Genomic DNA, 23962 nt, shown 5'->3' with positions numbered 1-23962 from the left:
CATGTGCCACAGATTAAAACAGCAATGATTAAAGAAACCATATTGGAAACTCTATTAGGTACTACCAGTCACTACCATCTATAAGGGTAACTTGGAAGGTTAGTGAAAATTAAGATGCCATAGCTTATGACCAAGAGCATCTTGTCATAAGAACAAAATGTATTTGAAATGACAATCATTCAGTGACAAGGTCTATAAAACAGGGCACAAAGAAAATGACCAAACTTATATACTAGAGTGCAGAGCAGATAATGATGTGGAGAATTTCAAGTTGCCATGGAGACGCTTTCTGGTTCATTTGCTGTGGTGCTGCACCCATCAGAAGGCACTCCTTTTTCCTAAGCTCAGAACAAATTCAGTGCCATTCAAGAAGGACTGCGGGGTAGAAAAGACTAAAGGGGTTGACAGCATGGCCTTTGCTGAAAATGTACCAGTAGCCAAGTTACACATATGCAACAACCATTTCCCTGTAAACTTAGAAGTCATTAAGTGTCTGGGCATATAGTATAAACAGCAAGTGCCACATGATATTGGGAGAGACCCACGTGCATGAAGCTGCTGGGAAGAGCTCCTGGAAATGGCAGAACTTGAGGGGCAGTACGATTTGTCTTATGATAGGCATTTTGTGAGTACTCAAAATATTCCAGGCAGAGGAAAGGATAAGCAGAGCATCCAAGACAAGGACACAGTGTCATTAAAACAATTTATGAAAAGGGCTGGAGAGATGGCTTGGCAGCTAAGGTGCTTGCCTGCAAAGACTAAGGACCCAGGTTCAAATCCCCAGTACTCACATAAAACCATATGTACAAAGTGGAAATTATTTTTAGTGGCTAGAGGCCCTGGTACACCAATTCTTCCCCCCCCCCTTCCCTCATTAAAAAAAGGTCTGGGCTGGAGAGATTGCTTAGTGATTAAGGCACTCTCCTATGAATGAAGCCTAAGGATCCATGTTCTACTCTCCAGATTCCACATAAGCCACACAGACAAAGGTGAGGCAAACACAAGGTCACACATGCCCACTAGGTGATACAAGCATCTAGAGTTCAATTACAGAGGCTGCAGCCCTGGCATGTCAATTCCCTTTCTCTCTCTCTTTTTCTGCCCCCCCCCCCTTGCTCTCGCTGTCTCTAAAATAAATAAATAAATAAATAAAAATGCCAGTCTGTTGGGCTTACCTCAAAACACACACAACACACCCTATAGAAGCAACTTCAAGGTAGTTCCAGTGGAGGGATGGGCAAGTGGGAAATGAACGAAAGGATCAGTGCTGATGGAAGAGAGCCTTTCTGTGAAGGAAACCTTCAGCTTCACCAGTGAGAAGCCCACTGAGGAACAGAAGGTTTCAAACCTGAACAGGGAAAGAATGGTGAGGGGACAGTGAGCCAATGACAGGAAGTTTATGCATGTTAAGGAACTCTGCAGCCACATTGCCACTTCTTTGTGATGACAGGACAATGTCAGTCCCAACATGAGGCCACAATACTGACAATATTTTATAGAGAAGTCAGAGACAGAAAACTGGGTGCCTTTATGGCCCCTGTGATTTTTTAACCCAAAACTAATTATTTGCTTTGATCCTAATTTTTGTTTGACTAATTAAATGCAACTTTTATTCAATCAGTGTTATTGTCATAGCATGTTTTGTTTTTCTAGGCATTGTGACCTCTCTGGGTAAAGAAATGATCTAACTACCTAGTGTGACAGTAAAGTAAAAGACCCACTGGAATCTGAAACAAGTCAGTTTAAAATAAACATAGCATAATAGGTTAAACAGTCCATGACTAATGTTACTACTTACATGTCTCCCAGCCTATACTTGATATTCATGAATAGGTCAGGTTTATTGACTACATAAAGACCCATGATACAGAGAAGCTTATGCTGATGGCATCTAAAGGTTGTAAAGCTTATTTTTTAAAAATCTATCAGACTAAACATTTAAAGGCATTCTCTGATGAGTAGCTTACTGTGACTTAGGGTCATTATGCATACTCGGATCAGTCTCAGGATGAATTGCCTCCATCTCCCAGAAGAAGCAGTGCTGGCCAAGGTTATAGCTTTAACAATACACATCTGCTGTTCATGTTTGCCAGCTAGCTGATCAACACTCCAGAAGTGACATGCTATGTTTGCATTGCTACAAGGTAGATACCGTTTTACAATTAACTCATTACAGTGGGACCATAATCACACAACGTCACTTTATTTTTCATTATGAGACTTTAAAATAATTAAATATGTGTACATACACATACAATTCAAGGTGCCATTTATGCAGATAAATGGTAACTGCTAAGAATGCATAAATATTCTTACAGATACATGTTAATGTAATTATCAGATAGATTTACAGTCTTTATGGTGAAGGGGATTATTTTCATTAACTCTTGGGCAAAGTATGTTTCTCACTTTCTTCTAAACCAGACAATAAAAAAATCTTATTCACAAATTAGGAACTGGCGAACATGTTAAAGCAACTGTAAGTATAGATGATCTGCATATCTTGAGCAAGTTTTGAATTGCTAACTTCAGAGGAAAATAAAGTATTCTATGTACAGGCAGTAATTTGAAAGTACAAAAAAAATGTACTTGGTTCTATATTAGGCCAAGTCTTTAAATTGTGCTTTATGTTTGAGTGAAAGAAAAGATCTTACACTTCAGCAATAATGGCTGCTAATGCTGTCTCCTTATAGGCCTCGCAGTGCCGATTACTTTATGCAGGAAGCTAAACGGATGAAGCATAAAGCAGATGCAATGGTGAGAACTTTTTCTTTCTAGATTTGTTCATCCAAATGTGTTTGTACTGCAGTTTCATCATTGGGGTTATAATACTGGGGTAATTATAAAATCTATTACAAGGATGGCTGGGCCTGTTAAATGGAAAAATGTTTATATAATCAAAGGCTCATAGCCCAATAAATTATGGCTTCAACCAATAATGTCTCACTGGAAGAAAACCTTAGATAAATGAATATTTCAATTTATTCCTAAGGTTTGAATAGTAACTACAGCCAAAGGAGTTGGTGGGTGGTAATATATTTTTTTCTTTAAAGAAATCTGATTTGCATTTTTTTTTCTTCTGGTTAGTCTGGCCAGCCCTTCCCTGGCTTAGTCCCAGGATCCAGTCTCTTTTCCAAAAGACTCCTATTCTTCATGTGGATCTGCCAAAAGGAATGTCTTCCCTGAAGTGTACAACACAGAAGCCATTATCAGCCCACAAAGCTTTAAATTCACTATGATTTCATGTTTTCAAAGAATAACTTTCCTTACTTGGTTAGTCCCTGGTTTAAGAGAACCTGGAGCTTTGGGGCAAGAAATAAAAACCTTTTTTTAAGGAGATCATAAGGTTGTTCCTTCTTAAAACCTCATCCAAAAGGATACCTTCTTGCCTAGTAATTCCAGTTTTATTCTTCTCCAGTGTTTATAACTAAGATCATTCAGTAGGCTAGAGATGAAGGTAGCACTTCAAATGGTTTTCAGAATATTATTGTAGTGGGGAAGATGTATAAATCTAACAACCCCTCTCCCTGTGTTCTGATGTTGCTATCAAATATCATTTGTATGAAGTCCATTGCAGAGGAATACTGGATACATAGGACGTAACCACTGACTATATCAAAAAACAGAGAAGAGGGCTGTAGAGATGGCTTAGCTGTTAAAGGTGCTTGCTTGAAAGCCTAACCACCTGGGTCTGACTCCCCAGTACCAACATAAAGCCAAATTCACAAAGTAGACCATGCATCTGGCGTTTGTTTGCAGGAGCAAGGGGCCCTGGAACACCCAATCTCTCATTCATTCATTTAATCATTTTCTGTCTTCCTTGCAAGTTAATAAATGAAATATTTAAAAAGAAAGAGAGAGAGAAAGAGAAGAGGGGGCTGGATAGATGGCTTAATGGTTAAGGCATTTGCCTGCAAAGCCAAAGGATACTGGTTCAACCCTCTAAGACCTACATAAGCCAGGGACGCATGCATCTGGAGTTTGTCTACAGTGGCTGGAGACCCTGGCACACCCATTCTTCCTCTCTCTCTCTCTCTCTCTCTCTCTCTCTCTCTCTCTCTCTCTCTGTTTCTCCCTCTTTCTCTCTCTCAAATAAATAAAATATATTTAAAAAAAAAAGAACTAGGCATGGTGGCGCACACCTTTAATCCCAGCACTCGGGAGGCAGAGGTAGGAGGATCACCGTGAGTTCGAGGCCACCCTGAGACTCCATAATGAATTCCAGGTCAGCCTGGGCTAGAGTGAGAAAAAAACAGAGAGAGAGAGAGAGAAAGCATTTGCCTACAAAGCCAAAGGACCTCAGTTTGATTCCCCAGGACCCACATAAGCCAGATGCACAAGATGGCACATCGTCTGGAGTTCATTTGCAGTAGCTGAAGGCCCTGGCATACCCATTCTCTCTCTCCTTCCCTCCCCCCCTTTCCCTCTTTTGCTCTCTCAAATAACAAATAAATAAATGTTTTTAAAAAGAGAGAGAAGTTAGGTGTGGTGGCGCTTGGGAGGCAGAGGTAAAAGGAACACCATGAGTTTGAGGCCACCCTGAGACTACATAGTAAATTCCAGGTCAGCCTGAGCTAGAATGAGACCCTACCTCAAAAAAACAAGACAAAACAAAAGATAGAGAGAGAGATAGAAGAGAATGGAAGGGCTAGTTCTTATCTGCATAGCACTACAGAACTCAGGTTATATGAAGAAGTTAATGTATGGCCACTGTTGGGCAAAAGCAACAAATTCTGATACCGAATGAGATTTGCCACCCAAAGCTATTACCAATGTTTCCTAGTCTTGTTCACTTAGCAGCATCTTGCCCAACTTACTTTTCCTATCACCTGTTTCCCAAGAAAGGACACTGCTGCAGCCCAGTTGATCTCCCATCAGCTTCTGAGCACTCCTGCCTCATGCCAGCCAGGATTGTCCACTTGCAAAACTTCACACTTACACGCATAGTCACTGTCAGGCATACCCACACCCTCAGTGAGCTCCCCAAATCCAGCTATATCATACCATTCCTTTCTAGTTCCATTCTCTGTCTCCTCCCTGAAGCCTTCCACCTCTCTGAAGCCTCCATCGCTAGCTTCCTTCCGTGCATCTTATTTGCATCAGTCTACTTCTTTTGCATCTAGCTCACTTCCACCAAACCAGTAGCAATGTGAGAAAAAGTAACTAGAGATGGGGCTGGAGAGATGGCTTGGCAGTTAAGGTGCTTGCCTGCAAAGCCTAAGGACTCATGTTCAACTCTCCAGGTCCCATGTAAGCTAGACACACAGTGATGCAAGCGTGCAAGGTTGCACATGTGCACAAGGGGGTGCACTCATTCAGAGTTCAACTGCAGTGAAGTCCTGACACACCAATTCTCTCTTTCACTCTCTCTCTCACTCTCTCAGTCTCGCATAAAAAAAAGGCAGTCTGTTGGGCTTGCCTCAAAATAAAAAGAAAGAAAGAAAGAAAGAAATATAAAAAGAAAAGAAAAAAACTGGAGATGGATTATAGTAGGTCTCCTTTATTCAAGGGAATACACCCAGAACCCCTCAGTGAATGCCTACAGCTGCAAGCTGTACCAAGCCTTAGATGAAATATGGTTCTGTTTCCTCTACATGCATATCCATATCGTTCATGTCCAAATTAGGTGCAATAAGAGATTAACAGTAACTAATCAGTAAAATAATTATAATAGAAAGCTATAATAAAATTTATTTAAACTTCATGAATTGTTTGTTTCTAGAATTTTCCATGTAACATTTTTAGACTGGTTGACCACAGATAACTGAAAGCATAGAACATGAAACTGTGTGGTAGTGCTATTCTATTTTGTTGATCTCGGTTCCATTCATAGGTTTTTTTGAACTTAAAAGTTGGGTGTCCTATAGTATATAAATTTATGTAGCAATGCCATTTTTAAAACTCTTATTAAGGAAAACTGTTAATTCTGATGGCCAGGTGGAAAAGTTTGGGAAGGCCTTGAATTATGCTGAAGCAGCCTTGTCATTTATCGAGTGTGGGAACGCCATGGAACAAGGCCCAATGGAATCCAAATCTCCTTACACCATGTACTCGGAGACAGTGGATCTCATCAGGTAAGCTGAGTTTACAGGTAAGGACTCAGGGAGGGAAACAGGAAAGGGTATGCCTAAGTACTGGGAATATGGGTAAAGGTCAGCCTACACTACCAGCGTTGGGAACCAATAATGACCTCTGAAAGTGAAAAGGGTACTTTACAGTTTTTTGCATAACTGTCTGCCTGGCATATGCACGAGGTAGGATGACTCCGGTACACAGTCCTCCCAGGCTGCATCAGAGGGAGCTGTACACCTGCATGCCTCAACTAGGAAGTGGCAAATTTGCGATTTTAAACTCATTTCACCTTTAAACTGTTTGGGGGGAAAAAGAAAAAAAAACTCAATAGCAAGCTAGGCATGGTGGCACATGCCTTTAATCCCAGTACTCAGGAGGCAGAGGTAGGAGGATCACCATGAGTTCAAGGCCACCCTGAGACTAGAGAGTGAATTCCAGGTCAGCTCTGAGCTAGAGCTAGACCCTACCTCAGGAAAAAAAAAAAAAAAAAAAAAAAACCCTCAATAGCAGAGAGAGAGCATACTCTGGGGTAGAGGATGCACTCAGTGGTAGAGCAGTTGCCTAGCATGCACAAGGTCCTGGGTTCTATCCCCAGCACATGGTTTATTAATTTATTATTCCTTCATTTGTTCTACTTCTCAAAAATGGTAAGAAAAATATAATAATAACCTGATTTCAAAATGGGCAGTATACCTAAATAGACATTTCTCTGAAGAAAACATATAAATGTACAATAATAGCTATATGAAAATAGTCAATATCTGTAATCAACAGGGAAATCAAAACCACAGTTAATTCTCACATGAATAAATTGGAGACCATTCTGTAAAGTGAAATAAGTCAGGCACAGAAAGGAAAGTGCTACATGATCTTACACAAATCTGTAATTTTTTAAATATTTTTTATTTTTATTTATTTATTTGAGAGAGAGAGAGAATATGAGAGTGCCAGGTCCTCTAGCCACTGCAAACAAAGTCCAGACACAGGCACGACCTTCTTCATCTGGCTTATGTGGGTCCTGGGGAATTGAACCTGGGTCCTTTGGCTTGGCAGGCAAGTACCTTGACTACTAAGCCATTCCTCCAGCCCCATATGTGGAATTTTTTAAAGATGTTCACACAGAAATCTAATTTAAACATAAGAAGATGCCATGATGAAATCCATTACTTTGTATCCTAACCTGAAATTTTCAGTTAAAAAAGGTTTGGAATAGCCATTACCAGAGGCTAGGGAGAATAAAGGGGAGAGAAGGACAAAGAAAGAAAAATGTGATTCAGGTTAGTATATAGTAGCTCTCCCTATTTTAAAGAAATATATTCCAAACCCCTAGTAGATGCCTAAGACCACTTCTATGTGCTGTTTTTGTATGCATATGATAACATTTACTTTATAAAGTAGATGCATTAAGAGAATCACAATAACAAAAGAGAACTACACTCTACCTAATAAAAACTTATGTGAGCTGGGCATGGTGGTGTACGCCTTTAATCCCAGCACTCAGGAGGCAGAGGTAGGAGGATCACCATGAGTTCGAGGCCACCCTGAGACTACATAGTGAATTCCAGGTCAGCCTGGGCTAGAGTGAGACCCTACCTCCAAAAACCAAAAAAAAAAAAAAAAAAAATGATGTGGACTTTTCTTATGGTCAAGACACTCATCTTAACTGACTGTAGGTGACTGAAAGTGTAGGACGCCTTGGTTAATGAGGGGGTTGGTCACTGTAATTTAAATCTCAACCTCATCAGTAAATGACTCATGACTACTTAATATAAAAAAAAGGAGATTCTGGAGAGTTTATGGAAGGAGCCACCATTCTATAACAGGCCATCTTAGACACTGTCCACACTGTTCTGGTCTAAGCATCGCACCTAAACCCCAACCTGGATTAAGGCACAGGACATGAATAGAGCCAGGTGCCTGCCCTGCACGCCACTGGGGGCGCTCAGGAGGCAACACTTAACTTCCTGAGTGGACACCTGGAAAGACACAGCCTGAACAGATTTCTGATGAGTCATTAGGAGATTTTATCCATTAGCCTTACTGAGGACCTCTGTAATATGGCTTATGTTTTTAGCCAGTTTAATATTGGATGAAACACATGGCATGAAACAAAACCTCACTTGAACAGACGTTTATGATCCTGAGATTCTATGCAGCCTAAATTTAGGGGTTTGGTTTTGTTTTAACCATATCCCACAATTACTTGTGGGAGATTTCCAGTCATCTTGGGTCATAGTCTTATCTGGCCCAAAGCAGCTTCTTGGCATTTTCCTCCATTCTCCTTCTCCTTTCTCACACTTGAAGCTCTTGGCCTGACATGCAAGAACACAGCACTTTCAAACAGCATGTCTCAAATGAGCTGTGAAGGTCAAACCTTCCCTGTCATTTCCCCATTAAAATATTCCTACGAAATGTACCCATGGCTCTTTTGTGCTATTTTCTTCCTTTTTAAAAATTTTAAAAATTTGTTTTTTGACAGAGACAGTGAAAGAGGCAGACAGAGAGAGAGGGTATGAATATGCCAGGGCCTCCTGCCATTGCAAACATTCTCCAGACATATGCATCACTCTGTGCTTCTGGCTTTACATGGGCATTGGGGACTCAAACCTCAGATATCAGGCTTTGCAAGAAATGCCATTAACTACTAAGCTACCTCTTGTCTTGTACTATCTTCTTAGGTGCCACAGAATTGTCAACCCAAGAGAAAACAGAGTAAAAAAAAAAAAAAAAAACTATTGAAAACACTGTCAGAGACTGTTGATCCTCACATTCCTTCCTCAGTACATAGCCTGAGAAGGAAGGAGGTGAGGCTGGATGGACGCAAAGCAGAAAGATGTCCTGGAGTATAACTGCTTTGAGCACAGGGATGTTGTGGTGGTGATGATTTTGTCTAATCTGTGTACTGATGCGTTCCCAGTTCTACAGCAGGTCCTGGCACATAGCATGTGCTCAATAAATATTTGAGGAGTGGCCGAGTGAGAAAGCTATAGGGCCTGAGGGGTGTTGCACTGTCCTGGCCTGCTTAAAGGTATTCACACTTTAAAATTAGCAAATCATAACATAAAAGCCTGCTGCCCATCAGTCACAGCTAGGGTGCAGGTGCCTCACAAGCTAAGCTCACTGATGCAAACCACCTTGCCCCAGTGGAGGCACAGTCCATCTTGTAGAGGGTTCAGAATAAACAGCATCCCTTCAGCTACTCAGAAAACAGAGATTGTCAGACCTACGGGGTTAACAATAAGAAATTCTTCAGAGCCGGGTGTGGTGGCACAAGCCTTTAGTCCCAGCACTTAGGGGACAGAGGTAGGAGGATCGCTGTAAGTTCAAGGCCACCCTGAGACTACATAGTTAATTCCAGGTCAGCCTGGGCCAGAGTGAGACCCTACCTCAAAAAACCAAAAAAATAAAGAAAGAAAGAAAAGAAAAGAAAAGAAATTCTTCAGAATTACTTCAAGAGAGGTTTTTGACCATTCTCTCCACAAATACAAACTTGATGATACCCTAACTTGATCAATATATCAATGTATCAAAAGATCAAGTTGTTCCCCATAAATACTTAGTTATAAACATTCATCAGGCTGGAGAGATGATGTACCAGTTAAAGCATTTCATGTGAAGCCTAAGAACCCAGGTTCAATTCCCCAGTACCCATGTAAGCCAGTTGCACAAGATGACTCATGCATCTGGAGTTTAGAGTGGCTAGAGGCCCTGGTGTGCCTATTTTCTCTCTCTCTCTCAAATAAATAAAATAAAATATTTTTTAAAAGATTCAATAAGAAAAATAAAACCATAGGTCTATGGATTTTGTAAAAGTAGTGTTATTTTACCACTTAGTTCTGTGCCTTGCCTGCTAAATCTGGCACTCTAATTTCCACAAAGGAACACAGTAAAGCCAAGAACCTGAACAAGGGAAATCCCTCCACAGAGATAGGATTCCTTTCTGTCTAGGGGCTCCAGAGGGTAAAGAATTATGAACAGTGGAGCCCTGCCACTAAGGAATCCAGCTCAGGAGCTATGCCTCCCACATCACCTCACCTCAGGCAGCACCACCAAGGACCAGCTGGAGCCCCAGGAGTGCCATGTCAACTGAGCAGATCTAAATGCTACCAGGAAAGCTCAAAAATTCAGTTCATAGGGCTAGAGAGATGGCTTAGTGGTTAAGGCACTTTCCTGCAAAGCCTAAAGACCCAGGTTCAATCCTCCAGGTCCCACTCAAGATACACAAGGTGGTGCATGAGTCTGGAATTCATTTGCAGTGGCTAGAGGCCCTGGTGTGCCCATTTCCCCGCCCCCATCTTTTTCTCTCCCTCTCTCCATTTCAAATAAATAAGTGAATTTAATTTAAATATTTAAAAAATTCCATTCTTAGAACTACAGCCCCCACAGTAAGCCAAACCTAACCTGGGTGAATGTCTACTGTGCTAAGAGATTTATGTAGGACCCAGATTCTCCCAGTCCAACAGCCACCATGTACAGGATACCATAGGAGCTCACTCATACCACAAACCAGGAAAATTACAGGGGGAGTGAAAACAGATGATCAGCTGACACAAATATTGACAATGATAAAAATACTCCAATTAATTATACAAATAATTATAGGACTGGGGAGAGGGCTCAGCAGTTAAGAGCCCTTGCCACTTAAGCATGAGAGTCTCTTGGACCATAAGCCAAGTTTGATTCCCTAGATCCTATGTTTAAAAATAGTGAGTGTGGCTGGGCATAGTGGTGCACACCTTTAATCACAGCGCTTGGGAGGCAGAGGTAGGAGGCTTGCCATGAGTTCGAGGCCACCCTGAGACTGCAGAGTTAATTCCAGGTCAGCCTGGGCTACAGTGAGACCCTGCCTCAAAAAAAAATAGTGAGTGTGGCCTTACATGTCTAGAACCCCAATTTACAGTCAGGGCTTGCTGATGGATAGCAGATATGGGTTGAAAGAGAGACCCTGTCTCAAGATAATATGCAGATGAGCAATAAGAGAACAGCTGATATTCTTCTCTGGCCCTTACATACATGCATGCACATGGGGTACACATATGTGTGTACACATGTATACACCACACATGTCACACACACATGAATATAAAGAAAAAAATTCAGAGTTCTTGCAAAAACTCATCAAAGAAATGAAAATTTACTTCAAAAACCAAAGGGAAATTGTAAAAATAAATAAATAAGATATGGCGCTTGGCTTGGTGGAAGGCTAAGATAGGAGGATCACTGTAAATTCAAGGCCAACCTGGATTACAGATTGAGTTCCAGGTAAGCCTGGGCTAAGGTGAGACCCTGCTTCAAAAGAAAAGCAAACAAAGGATGATGATAATGATGGAGAAGAAGCAGAAGAAAAAATGGAAACATGGAGCTGTGGAGTTAGTTCAATGGGCAAAAGTGCTTGCTATGCAAGCATGAGAACTCGAGTCAATCCCCAACATCCATGGGAGTGGTGTCACATGCCATTAATCCTAGCACTGGGGAGGCAGAGGTAGAAAGGATCACTGAATTCTAGTCCAGCCAGAGTGAGTTACAGGTCAGCCTGGGCGAGAGTGAGAGAGACTCTGCCTCAAAAAAAAAAATAAAAAAAAAAAACAGGCCTGGATCTGAATGCCTGACACCCCAGCACTGAGGGAAGTGGAGACAGGAGGTTCACTGGGCCTCTCTGGTCAACCATCTATCCAAAAAACGATGAGCTGTCAATTCAGTGAAGTAATGCAGGAGAGTAATAAGGGGAGGATGGCTTCTTGTAGTCTCCACACACATGTACAGAGGCCATATGCTTCTGCACACATTGCATACACCAAAACATGCTAGACATACACAGCAAAAAAGAAAATAGTAAGATAATAAAAACAAAAAAGTCAGTGAATGAGTTCAGTGGAGGTAAATAATTGAATCAGTGAACTAGGGGATAGAAAGTAGAATCTACTGGTCTGAGAAACACAGAAAAATAGTCTTAAGAAAATAGTAGAGGAGCTAGAGAGACTGCTCAGTGGTTAAAGCTTTTGTCTGCAAAGCCTAAGGATCCAGGTTTGATACCTCAGGACCCACATAAAGCCAGATACACATGGTAGTACATGCATCTGGAGCTTGTTTGCAGTGGCTAAAGGCCCTGTTGTGCCCAGTTCCGTTCTCTGTCTCTGTCTCTCTCTCTTTCTCTCTTTCTCTCTTTCTCTCTCTCTCTCAAATAAATAAATAAGAAATTAATAAAACCTTGAGTACTATTTTAGTCTAATTTAATAAGTGATTGGCAGTAACAAGTTATTTGGTTCACAATTCTAGAGGCAGAAAGTCCAGGAACTTGGTGCCAGCCTCCTGCTGATAGCCTTGGTGCTGGGACATAACACATAGGAAAACTGAATGAACACACATGGGACAGAAGGGAAATCGGTTCAGACTTACACTTCTTAAATTAATCCCACACACAAAATAGCACCCATGATGCCAGCATTAATCCATTCATAAAGGGCAAAACCACCTTAACATCCCCACCACTGAACAGTGCCATGTTGAGAGCTAAGTGTCTGACACATATGTGGTAATGGGGCACATTCAAACCGCAATAAACACAATAGCTAATGATGCAACATGTGTATCATTGGAGCCCCAGAAGGAGAGAAAAAGGGAGGACAGGAAGAGTAATTGAAGACATGGCTGAAAGTTTCCCAGCTTCTTAAAGACAGGTTGAAAAGGCTAACAAAATCCTGAGTAGAATAAACCTAAAGAAATGCCAAAACCCACAGGGCGTGGTGGCACACGCCTTTAATCCCAGCACTCAGGAGGCGGAGGTGGGAGAATTGCCATGAGTTCAAGGTCAGCCTGAGACTACATAGTGAATTCTAGGTCAGCCTGAGCTAAAAGTAAGACTACCACAGAAAACCAAAAAAAAAAGTCCAAGGCCCATCATAATAATCACATTCCTGAGACCCAAAGACAAAGGGAAAGTCCTGAAAGCAGCCAGAAAAAAGGCTCAGGTAGGTGGCACCAATTCAAAGGACAGCTTAAGGTTCCTCTGAGGCCCACAGGGAGGGAGCAGAATAAGATAAGAAACTGTCAAACTGTGGCTTCTAGAGTGAGTGGAACTATTCTTTAGGTGTGAAAAGTAACACATTCTCAGGCTAAGGAAAACTGAGTATTTGTTTCTGTCTAATCCATGTAAAGACTGAAGGAACTTCCTTAAAGGAAATGATAAAAAGAATCTTAGAGCATCAAGAAAGAAAGACTTATAGACGTACACAATAAACTCTCCTCTTCATCGGTTTTATAAATCATATTTGACAATTGAAACAAACCTAGACCACCATCTGGTACTCAAGATACTGTTACTTAAAAGTTAATTTACTCGTTGGTAAATGTTGATATCAACAGAGTATAATATCATACAAGCACTGTGAAAACTCTGAAGAGGGATGCACTCAGAAACCTACACATTGCTCAGATGAGTGGGATAGTAATGTTACTGTTCCTTGAACAGTTCTCAGCAAGCCAGCTTTCCATACCTAGAGCTTTACAAAACTACCTAGGCTAATCTCTACAAGAAGTTCTGTCTGCAGTATTAGTCTTATTTTAGAGATAAGGAAATGGAAGCTTAAAGATATTAGTACACTTATCTAAACTATCACAGCTGATCTGGAATTTTAACCTCTGACCATTGCACACACTGCTTCAGCTCTCTCAGAGATTCTGAAGACATAGATTAAAAAATATATGCAGGTAGCAAGCACCCTTAACCATTGAGCAATCTCCCCAGGTCCATTTTATGTTGTAAACAATGACCTTATTTTAGGCATACTCTTCTTTCATTGACTGAATAAAGTTAAGCATCATGTTCAGAATAATATATATATATATATATATATATATATATATATATATATATATATATGCAGGAAACTTACAGTTCCATCAAAGTCAGAGCTACATAATATAGGTAAAGGGTAAATTACGCATCCCTCAGAGCCCCACAGGTGAAAACTCTCCAGAAAGGTTGCACTTTGCCTCCTTCTGTCAGCAACTCAGCCATAAATCAAACTTTGGAAAAGTGGACATCTTACCATATACTAGAATAGTTGAACTTGTATTCCTCCCAACAATTTGTACTATAGCATTTGAACTTGTTAAAAAGCAGAATATAGCAAGGCATCATAAGGGTCATGTTGTTCTGGTCATCACAGTATCATAGCACTTGGGGAAAATGGAGCAGCACCAGCTAGCTTTTAAGAAAGAATTGCCAACAGCATGTGAAAACCCGAATTGAACAGAGAGAAGTGCCACCATAGAAAAAACATTGTTGGCAATCAGAAAGCATTGTATTAATTCTTTTGCTTTCTTTCAGGTATGCTATGAGATTAAAAACCCACTCAGGCCCTAACGCCACACCAGAGGACAAACAGCTTGCCGCATTATGGTGAGTGTCTCATCCAACTCTGGACAGTATCCCCAGCATCTGGGTAGCACTGTACACCCAGTGCTAAGATACAGCATGTCTTCCTGGTATTTCTAACTTTCAAAGCCCCATGCCTCTCTAATGGCCATGGACAGATTGCTTTTGCTGCTATGCCATGTGTGAACTGAGTTCACAATGACTAGAAACTGACAGGTCAATTCTATAAGGATAGTTTTTAGTTTGGGGTTGTTTTTCTTTTTTCCTGTATGTATGCTTGTGTTTTAAAATCATAGAATCTCAGTCATTTGAATATGCATTGTGCTGAGTGAAACTTATCCTGAGTTTAACACTTTAGAGACAGTCAAAATAAATTTTGAACTTTACCTGCCAATTAGTATGAATGGATGCCAGTGATCATTAAAGTTCTCAATACAGGTACTTGAGAGACAGCTCACTCAGTAAAAGCATGAGGATCTACATTCAATCAACAGTTCCCACATAAGCTATCAGGCATGATAGTGGTATACACTTGGAATCCCAATGCTGGGAGGGCAGAGATAGAAGACTCTTGGTGGCTTATTGGCCACAGTCTAGCCTAATTGGTGAGCTTCAGGCCCTTGGAGTCTGTCTTAAAAGAGGTGAGTGGCATTCCTCAGGATGACACTTGCAGCTATTCTATAACCTCCACATGTACACATATGCATGTGTACATGGGCCCATGCATACAAACATGCATATACACATGCAATGCATGCCACGCACACAAAGTTCTCAAAACACTAAACTGAGGAGCAGCTCGCTCATTATACTTTGATAACAAAATCACTTGTTTTAAATACTAGTCAATATAAAATTGATCTTTCTGCACTAGGTGTTACAGTGATGATAATCATATCCACTTTCCCCATGGCATTTCCTCAGGATATCTCACCCCACTCCCCATATCACATGGTACCTCTTTGTTAGTTCTTTCTGCCGAAGGGATCCAAAATGTTTTTTTTTATTTTTGGTTTGGGGGGAGAGTTTTTTTTTTTTTTTTGAGGTAGGATCTCACACTAGCCCAGATTGACAAGGCCCTCACTCTGTAGCACAGGCTGGCCGTGAACTCATGGTGATCCCCCTGAGTCCTATAGCTGATGGTGTGCACCACCACTCCTGGCTCAGACTGTTTGCTTTCTGAAGGCTCATTCTACTGTAGATCTAATCTGTGAGTTAGAGAATCAATGGAGTCTCAGAAAACCTAACAGCCGTAGAGGAAAGAGACTCCCAGGTTGTTTCCTAGAAACTCATCATCTGGAGTTTGGAGTGTTAAGAGGGCAACATTAGCTGGGCATGGTGGCACACGCCTTTATTCCCAGCACTGAGGAAGCAGAGGTAGGAGGATTGCTATGAGTTCAAGGCCAGCCTGAGACTACATTGTGAATTCCAGTTCAGCCTGGGCTAGAGTAAGACCCTACCTTGGAAAATAAAAAAAAGAGGGCACATTAAATTGTATTTGGCATGTTGATATAGTTCTAGCATGTTAGTATCACATCTCAACAAACAATTATGAGTCAAGAGCACCAAGGAGAGAATTAGTCTAAAGAAATTCTGCCTGTGTCCTTTTAATTTTAGAAGTACCATGATTGTATTAATAAGTTAATGATGATTAATTAGTATTATATTAGAATACCAATGTATACATGAGTATAGAAATATTGTAGAAAATAATCAAATGTAACTAGTCTCAATATGCTGTTTCTATTGTTTACAATGCACTCCTGTGTTTGAACTAATTATAGCCTAGTAACATGGTAACAAAGAGAGGAAATAAAAGCAGACTCAGGGCTGGAGAGATGGCTTAGCAGTTAAGGTGTATGCCTGCAAAACCTAAGGACCCAGGTTTGATTCTCTAGGTCCAACACAAGCCAGATACACATGGTGGCACATGCATCTGGAGTTCTTTTGCAGTAGCTAGAGACCCTGTAATGCCCACCCTCACTCTCTATTTCTCCCTCTCTCTGTCTCTAATAAATAAATAAAAATAAAATCTTTTTTAAAGCAGATGCAATTGTCTATAAAGCCAAATAGCTCACTCAGCAAGCAGTGAAAGTACGGGGCTCCCTCACATCTGTCGTGGAGAGATACTGCCCTCTGGTGGCAGAAAAAGAAAGCCGTCAGACCCTGTCCCAACAGAACTGTTAAAACTATTGTAAAATGATCTAGGGTGAAACAAATTTATGGAGCTCCATTTGGGAATTTGAACAAAGGGATGGTGAAATTCTCATAGACACGTACTTACCTATTGAAACATTTTAGATGCATGAGTGCAATATAAATATTGAGTGCCTTGGAATAGCATGGCTTGTTTTAAAGCGTTTGTGAGGAACACAGGCAAACTTCTTGAGGGTTCATTTCTCCTTTTCTGCTACAGTTACAGATGCCTGGCTCTCCTATACTGGCGGATGTTTCGGCTCAAAAGGGACCATGCTGTAAAGTATTCAAAAGCACTCATTGACTATTTCAAGGTACTGTCCAGCAAATGAGCAAATGGCTCCTGTGTTTGTCTACCTCCCTGGCAGAGGCACTTTTGAGAAGCCTCGTACAACCCAGGTCACCTCTGTTCTCCAGATAACCTCAATTATGAAACATATCTGGCTATAAACTCAGCAAATGGGCCTGGAGAGCCCAGCTAATTTGTCTGCCTTCTTGTCCATATTTTTATGGCCTCTAGACAAAGAATATCCAATTACTCATTCCAACATACTAGAACATTCACCTTTAGAACAGATAAAATTCCCCATATCCATATAGAAGTGCCTTATCTTAGAATTAACCATTTAGACCCACTTCCCCTTAGTTTTATCTTATACTAGGTGGTTTAATTTTTAATACAGATGCTATTTAAAATTATCAGAGGCCTAGCGTGGTGGTGCATGCCTTTAATTCCAGCACTTGAGAAGCAGAGATAGGAGGATCACCATGAGTTCAAGGCCAGCTTCAGACTACATAGTGAGTTCCAGGTCAGCCTGGGCTACTGCAAGAACCTACCTTGAAGAACCAAAAATATAACTAAACAAAGTTATAAGAAATGGCTTGTGAGAGCTCATAGACCCTAGCTACAATGTGGAACTGTAGGGATTGAATTGAAACCATGGCAACTTTTATTGCACAGAATTAAATTATTTTCACTTGGAAAAAATTTTAAAGCAGAAAATAAATACATGCATACAAACCCCCTCTTTTTTTTGTTTTTTGTTTTTTGTTTTTCAAGGTAGGGTCTCACTCTAGCCCAGGCTGACCTGGAATTCACTATGTAGTCTCAGGGTGGCCTCGAACTCACAGTGATCCTCCTACCTCTGCCTCCCAAGTGCTGGGATTAAAGGCATGTGCCACCACGCCCAGCTTCAAACCCCTCATTTTTAATATGTCATTGTAAGTCAGTAATGTCTGAAATTTCTGTGCCTCTTGTCCATCTATAAAATCATGAAATTATACCATCACTGTGCCTACAACCCCTTTGTCACATCCACAGCCATCATTTTCAATCCTTTATTCTCAGCCTGCATTTCTCAGATATTGTCTCTGTGACCAAGCTGTGTTGCTTGTGTACAGCACATGACCTCTTTGCTAACTGTGCATGCAGAATAACTGATACTCCTGGCCCATTCACCATCAGTGTCACAATGACAAAAGCTGGTATGGAACTTTCCCTTTACAAAATCAGGAGTGGTGGCACATGCCTGTAATCCCAGCACTTAGGGGGCAAAGGCAGGAAGATCACAACAAGTTTGAGGCCACCATGGTCAACATGGGAAGTTCCAGGCAAGCCAGAGTTACACAGTCAACAAAACAACAACAAAATCAGTCCTTTTCAGAAAATCAGAATCTGGGCTAGAGAGATCTCTCAGTGGCTAGGGTGTTTGCCTACAAAGTTGCCAGCCTGGGTTCCATTCCCTAGAACCCATATAAGGTCACATGCACAAAGTGGTGTATGCATCTGGAGTTTGCAGTGGCTGAAGGCCCTGGTGTGCCCATTCTCTCTGTCTCTTTTCAGGCTCTCTGCTTACAGTTAAATAAACAAAATTTTTAAAAAGGAAAATCAGAACCTAAGAGCTGGTACTAAAGAGAATTATTACTTGCTTGAATAAAGGAGGCTGAATTCTGTACTCCCAGGAAGCTCACAAAACCTTTTAAGGCATAAGTTCTTAGTGTTTAGCCAGGCATGGTGGCACACACCTTTAATCCCAGCACTTGGGAGGCAGAGATAAGATTGCTGTGAGTTCGAGGCTACCCTGAGACTACTTAGTGAGTTCCAGGTCAGCCTGGGCTACAGTGAGACCCTATCTCGAAAAAACCAAACAACAACAACAGAAAGTTCTTAGTGTTTAGGTGCAATCTGTAAATGTGTACAAAATGGTAGGGAACACAACTGAAAAATCAAGTCATTGACATTTACCCTCCATCAGTTCTGTATTTTTTAATGTATTTTTAATTGACCTGTGACTGTATGTATTTATTATGTGTAGAGTAATGTTTTGATATATGCATATGTTGTAAAATGATTAAATCAAACTAATTAATGCATTTTTATCTTCATATACTTACCATTCTTATGATGGAAACATTTATAATCTACTCTGATATTCAATTATACCATCCATTATCCTTAATCCTGGTCACCATGGTGTGCAGTGACTCTCCAGAACATAACTTCCATAAGGAAAATGTTGTGCCCAGGAGGTGCCCTTTGAATAGCTTTAAGTTCAGCAGCTGAACCCTTCAGGTTACAATGACAATTTGGATGGCTCTAGAAAGAGCTCATTGTTCCTACCAGGGTGTTTTGTACAGCCTTTTTGGACTATTTCTGCCACCCTCAAACCCCTCTCTTCTCTCTTTCACTTTAGTGTTCTCATATCCAGAACATCTCTTAAGGATCCAACAAAAAGTGATCAGTCTCACAAAGGTCAAACATGGCAATAACACTCAGGCAGGAACGGAAAGATATCTCTCCTAGGATGAACATTCTCTTGTTAACTCTCTCCATGAAAATGATGCCACTCCATCAATGTAGTGCCAAGAATCAAATCCAAGGGCTTTGCATATATTAGCAAGTACTGTACCCCTGAGCCTCGTGCCTAACCTACAAAGCTTACTAAAATACCTCCAATGTAATATCTTAAATCAGACTAATAAATTGGGCTAGAATTGGAGGCTAATGGTAAAGTACTTTCCTAGAATACAATAGGTCTTGGGTTCAATCCCCAGTGCCACACACATACAAAAAAAAAGGAATATGTATAATAATTATTACAATTAATAAATACTAATAATGAAGTGCAAATGGTCAGAATTGTTAGTATCCTGTTAAGGAACTGTATTTTAGTTGTTATCTTTAAAACAATCTCTTCTTCCTTTAAGAAAAATACTTGTAAACTTGATAAGTAAAAACAATAGAATTTGATAATATACACCTTCAGTCTTCAGTTTCTACAAATAATTTAAATATATGATATCTTCAGTGTGGGGTGAGGAGTTCTTGCTCTTTTTTCAGAAAGAAATTAGACTGATTTATAACCTTTGATTCAGCAAGCACTTCAGATTATTATTGAGTTCCTTAAAATTTGTAAAAGCTTTAAAATGAGCCTTTCATCTTACCCCATCTTGAGTCCCCATAGATCATGCATCTGCCCCACCAGCCTTTAGAGGGGAACACGCCTTGTGAGTGTAACTCCCCATATCTGATTCCTGTGGGTCTACATTGATCTGTCATGTCAGCGAAATGCCTACCACATTCTCCTGAGAATGTGCTGTTATTCTCTGTTTAACCTTAATCCTGTGACACTCACTGTCCATATTTTCATTTTCTTACAGAATTCATCAAAATCTGCCCAAGCCCCATCCCCATGGGGGACCAGTGGAAAGTAAGTTTACTTTTCTCAAAAGCAGTAAGCCATGCATTGCATGACGCTCCAGTGCACTGAAGGGCTGCCCCTCCTAGCCTGCTCCCAACCTCTCCACTCTGGTTTTTCTGCCTCTCCTCTTCCAGGAGCACTGGAACCCCATCCCCCATGTCTCCCAACCCCTCTCCCACCAGCTCCGTGGGATCTCAGGGGAGCCTCTCCAGCACCAACACCCTGTCCCCGTCAACCATCGTCAGCATCCCCCAGCGCATTCACCAAATGGCGGCCAATCATGTGAGCATCACCAATAGCATCCTCCACAGCTATGACTACTGGGAGATGGCGGACAACCTAGCCAAGGAAAACAGAGGTATGTGCACAGGCTTGGGGAGTCAATCTGCCCCTGGACTTCAACACTCAGATTTTCATGGTTTATGGAGGGAAAGGAAGAGAGCAAGCATCTGCCTCCATGGAAACCTTTCTGACCTGTACTCTCACTCAAGTTGCCCTGTGACTTTCCCATACTTCTAGCCTTGCTGTGGAAGAGCATGTGGGACTAGTTACATACAGGTGTAGATAGAGTTACAGGCATAGGTCCAGATCCAAGTAGAGATACAGACAGTATACACATATGTTTCCATTTAGACAGTGAGATCCTTGAATGGACAGATTAATTAAATTTGTGCTCATAAGTCCTAGCCTTATGCCTAGGGCACAGTTGAGCCTCTGAAATAATAAATATATGGATGAGTATTACTAGCTCTGTAGTGTCAAGCAGCTTAGCAGTCTTAGTAGGACAAGCTTGTAATCAGCACTCAGGAAGCTGAGGCAGTAGAACTGTGAATTCAAGGCAACCTGAGCTACATAGCAAGTTCCATGTCAGCGAGAGTCCCTATAAGCAAAACACACAGAATCAGCTGCTTACAACTCAAAGGAGATTGTTTTACCTATAGCAGTAAGATGTGATACTTTTAAAATAATGCTTGTTTTGCTGATAATAAAAGTAATACAAGCTTACTATGAATAAATTTGTGAAGCACAGAAAAGTCGAGAGAAAATGGAGGTTTAAGTTATCAGTAGTCTTATCTTTAGATGCTATCTACTCTTCACAGTTATCCCATGTTTCTTCTAGTTTTTGTACCAAAACAATCTAATACTCTAATAACAAAATAATATAAACATACAGTTTTATATACTGTCTTCTTCAAATTTTTTTAAATTTTTTAAGTTTATTTTTATTTCAGACAGTGAGGGGAGAGAGAATGAGCACACCCATCCCTCTAGCCACTGTAAACAAACTCTAGACACATGTGCCACCTTGTGTATCTGGCTTACATGGAACCTGGAGAATTGAACTTGGGTCCTTAGGCTTTGCAGGCAAGTGCCTTAACCACTAAGCCATCTCTCCAGCCCATTTTATTGTTGTTGTTGTTGTTGTTGTTTCCTGAGGTAGGATCTCACTCTAGACGAAGCTACCCTGGAATTCACTCCATATTCTCAGCTGGGTTCAAATACAGCAATCCTCCTACATCTGCCTCTCAAGTGCAGGGATCAATGGCTTGTACCACCACATCTGTCTACATACTGTCTTTTGTCATTTAACACTATATCAGGCATTTCCTCATATTATTTAATTGTAATTTTATCATAATGGTCATATAATAATAAAGCATTTTGTTTTCACACCATCTCCTGTTGTTAGACATGTAGATTACTTCTAGTCTTTTTCTAATGTGATAAATAATCTTGCAGTAACTACTTTTATATAAATCATTGTCCATTTTCCTGATTGTGTCTTAAGAGGAGTTATATAAATAGAAATTGGAGTAGGTCACCAGGTACAGATTATTTACATTTGCTTGTCTGTTAGGAAGTCATTGCTTATTTATGAGACAGGGTCTCATTCTATAGCCCATCTAGTCCTGGAACTCACTAACGCAAGCTGGCCTTGAACTCGAGTCAATCCTCCTGCCTCAGCCTTCCAAGTACTGGAATTATAAGCATGATTCACTACATCTTTCTATATATCGTTTTATTATTAAATGATTATATTTATTGAAGGAATCCCAGAGCCAAGGAAAACCACCCACATGGCTCAAAATCTCACATGGAGGGCTTGCAAAAACTGTGGAAAAAAAAAGAGGGTAAAAGAAAGTTCAAGGCACTCTTGCCATATGGAGGGAATAAAGAACCCATATGGAGAGTGAGGGCTGAGGGGTCCCACCCCTCAGCTCAGTCCAGCTGGGCCTGGGCTGATCTGGTATAAGACAGAAGAGATATTAGCAGAGTGATCAGGAATATATGCACAACATTTAACCTTGATAATGGTGAATATACCATATTTTGTATAATAGCTTTTCAGTGTGTACCTGTTTAAATTTGTCCTGGAGGTAGCCAGGGCCAAAGGTTAGTACCAAAGAGCCATTGGGTGCCAGTAGGGGTTGTACGATATATTTTTTTCCTCAGGAATTATTTAATAATCTCCTAGCACAAGTTAGAAAGGACTCACCATTGGTTCCCAGTATAAGGAAGGTTTTTTGTTTTGGTTTGGTTTGGTTTGGTTTCTCAAGGTAGGGTCTTGCTCTAGCCCAGGCTGACCTAGAATTCACTCAGTAGTCTCAGAGTGGCCTTGAACTCATGGCAATCTTCCTACCTCTGCCTCCCTGGTGACAACTATCCTTATTTTTTCTTTATCTCCCTTTCTGGTCCATTTTTTTTTCTCAGCTTCCCTATTATAATAAACAGAAGTTGTCACCTGGAGCAACTGTTTTAAGTTCATATCTGGTTCAGCTACCAATTTTTGTAATTTCTTATGAATATCATGTGTTGACTGAATTAAAAATTTAGCTTTAACAGGAATTTCCTGTTCCAAGGTATCTGGGTCTTGCTCTACCCCAAGCTGGCCTGGAATTATGTAGTCTCAGGGTGGCCTCAAACTCATGGTGATCTTCCTTTCCGGTGTTGGGATCAAAGGCATGTGATACCACACCTGATTGAAATTAGGGTTTTTTAATCTCCTTTCAACAGGAGTCCTAACCCAAATTTTCCTATTTTCTCCCCAGTCAAAAGGGGACACATAGAGAAATGGCTTAGCGGTTAAGCGCTTGCCTATGAAGCCTAAGGACCCGGGTTCAAGGCTTGATTCTCCAGGACCCATGTTAGCCAGATGCACAAGGGGGCGCACGCATCTGGAGTTCATTTGCAGTGGCTGGAAGCCCTGGCGTGCCCTCTCACTCACTCTCTCTATATCTGCCTCTTTCTCTGTCACTTTCAAATAAATAAATAAAAATGAACAAAAATAATTGTTTTTAAAGGGGACATATGGTGTGGTCTGTGTGCCTCCTGGAGCGATGAAAGTCCAAGATAGGATATCCATGCTCATCCTACAAGGCGAGCTTCCAAGCCCAAGTTCCTCCAGACTTTTCCCCCAACCCCTTGCACTTGTCTTACATCATGGCATATAAGGACTGCCACTGGAATTCTAAGTCCAAATATGAAGATTTCCACCCTTACTCCTGTCTTCATAACTAGATGCCCTACTGGGGGGAGTTCCTGGGACCCCTTTCCTTTCTGTGGGGACCTGAGATATGGGACCCCCCTACCAGTCTATGAATGTTTCCAAATGATC

At 40.9% G+C, this 23962-nt stretch overlaps 1 protein-coding gene across 4 annotated transcripts in view; it reads left to right on the top strand.

Annotated features, from left to right (window-relative positions):
• The window catches only part of Aff3 (AF4/FMR2 family member 3), a 588679-nt gene that overhangs the window by 554141 nt on the left and 10576 nt on the right, over positions 1-23962 (top strand). For all 4 annotated transcript variants that reach the window (XM_045146966.1, XM_045146965.1, XM_045146968.1 and 1 more), the window contains 6 exons: positions 2694-2757; positions 5938-6074; positions 14402-14473; positions 16866-16959; positions 20306-20355; positions 20481-20704. In XM_045146966.1, the coding sequence (XP_045002901.1) occupies positions 2694-2757; positions 5938-6074; positions 14402-14473; positions 16866-16959; positions 20306-20355; positions 20481-20704 (641 nt within the window). The remainder of the gene's footprint in view (positions 1-2693; positions 2758-5937; positions 6075-14401; positions 14474-16865; positions 16960-20305; positions 20356-20480; positions 20705-23962) is intronic.

Source organism: Jaculus jaculus, chromosome 4, assembly GCF_020740685.1.
Source record: "Jaculus jaculus isolate mJacJac1 chromosome 4, mJacJac1.mat.Y.cur, whole genome shotgun sequence".
In the NCBI taxonomy this organism is placed as follows: Eukaryota; Metazoa; Chordata; class Mammalia; order Rodentia; family Dipodidae; genus Jaculus; species Jaculus jaculus.
This window is presented reverse-complemented; position numbering and strand designations above follow the sequence as displayed.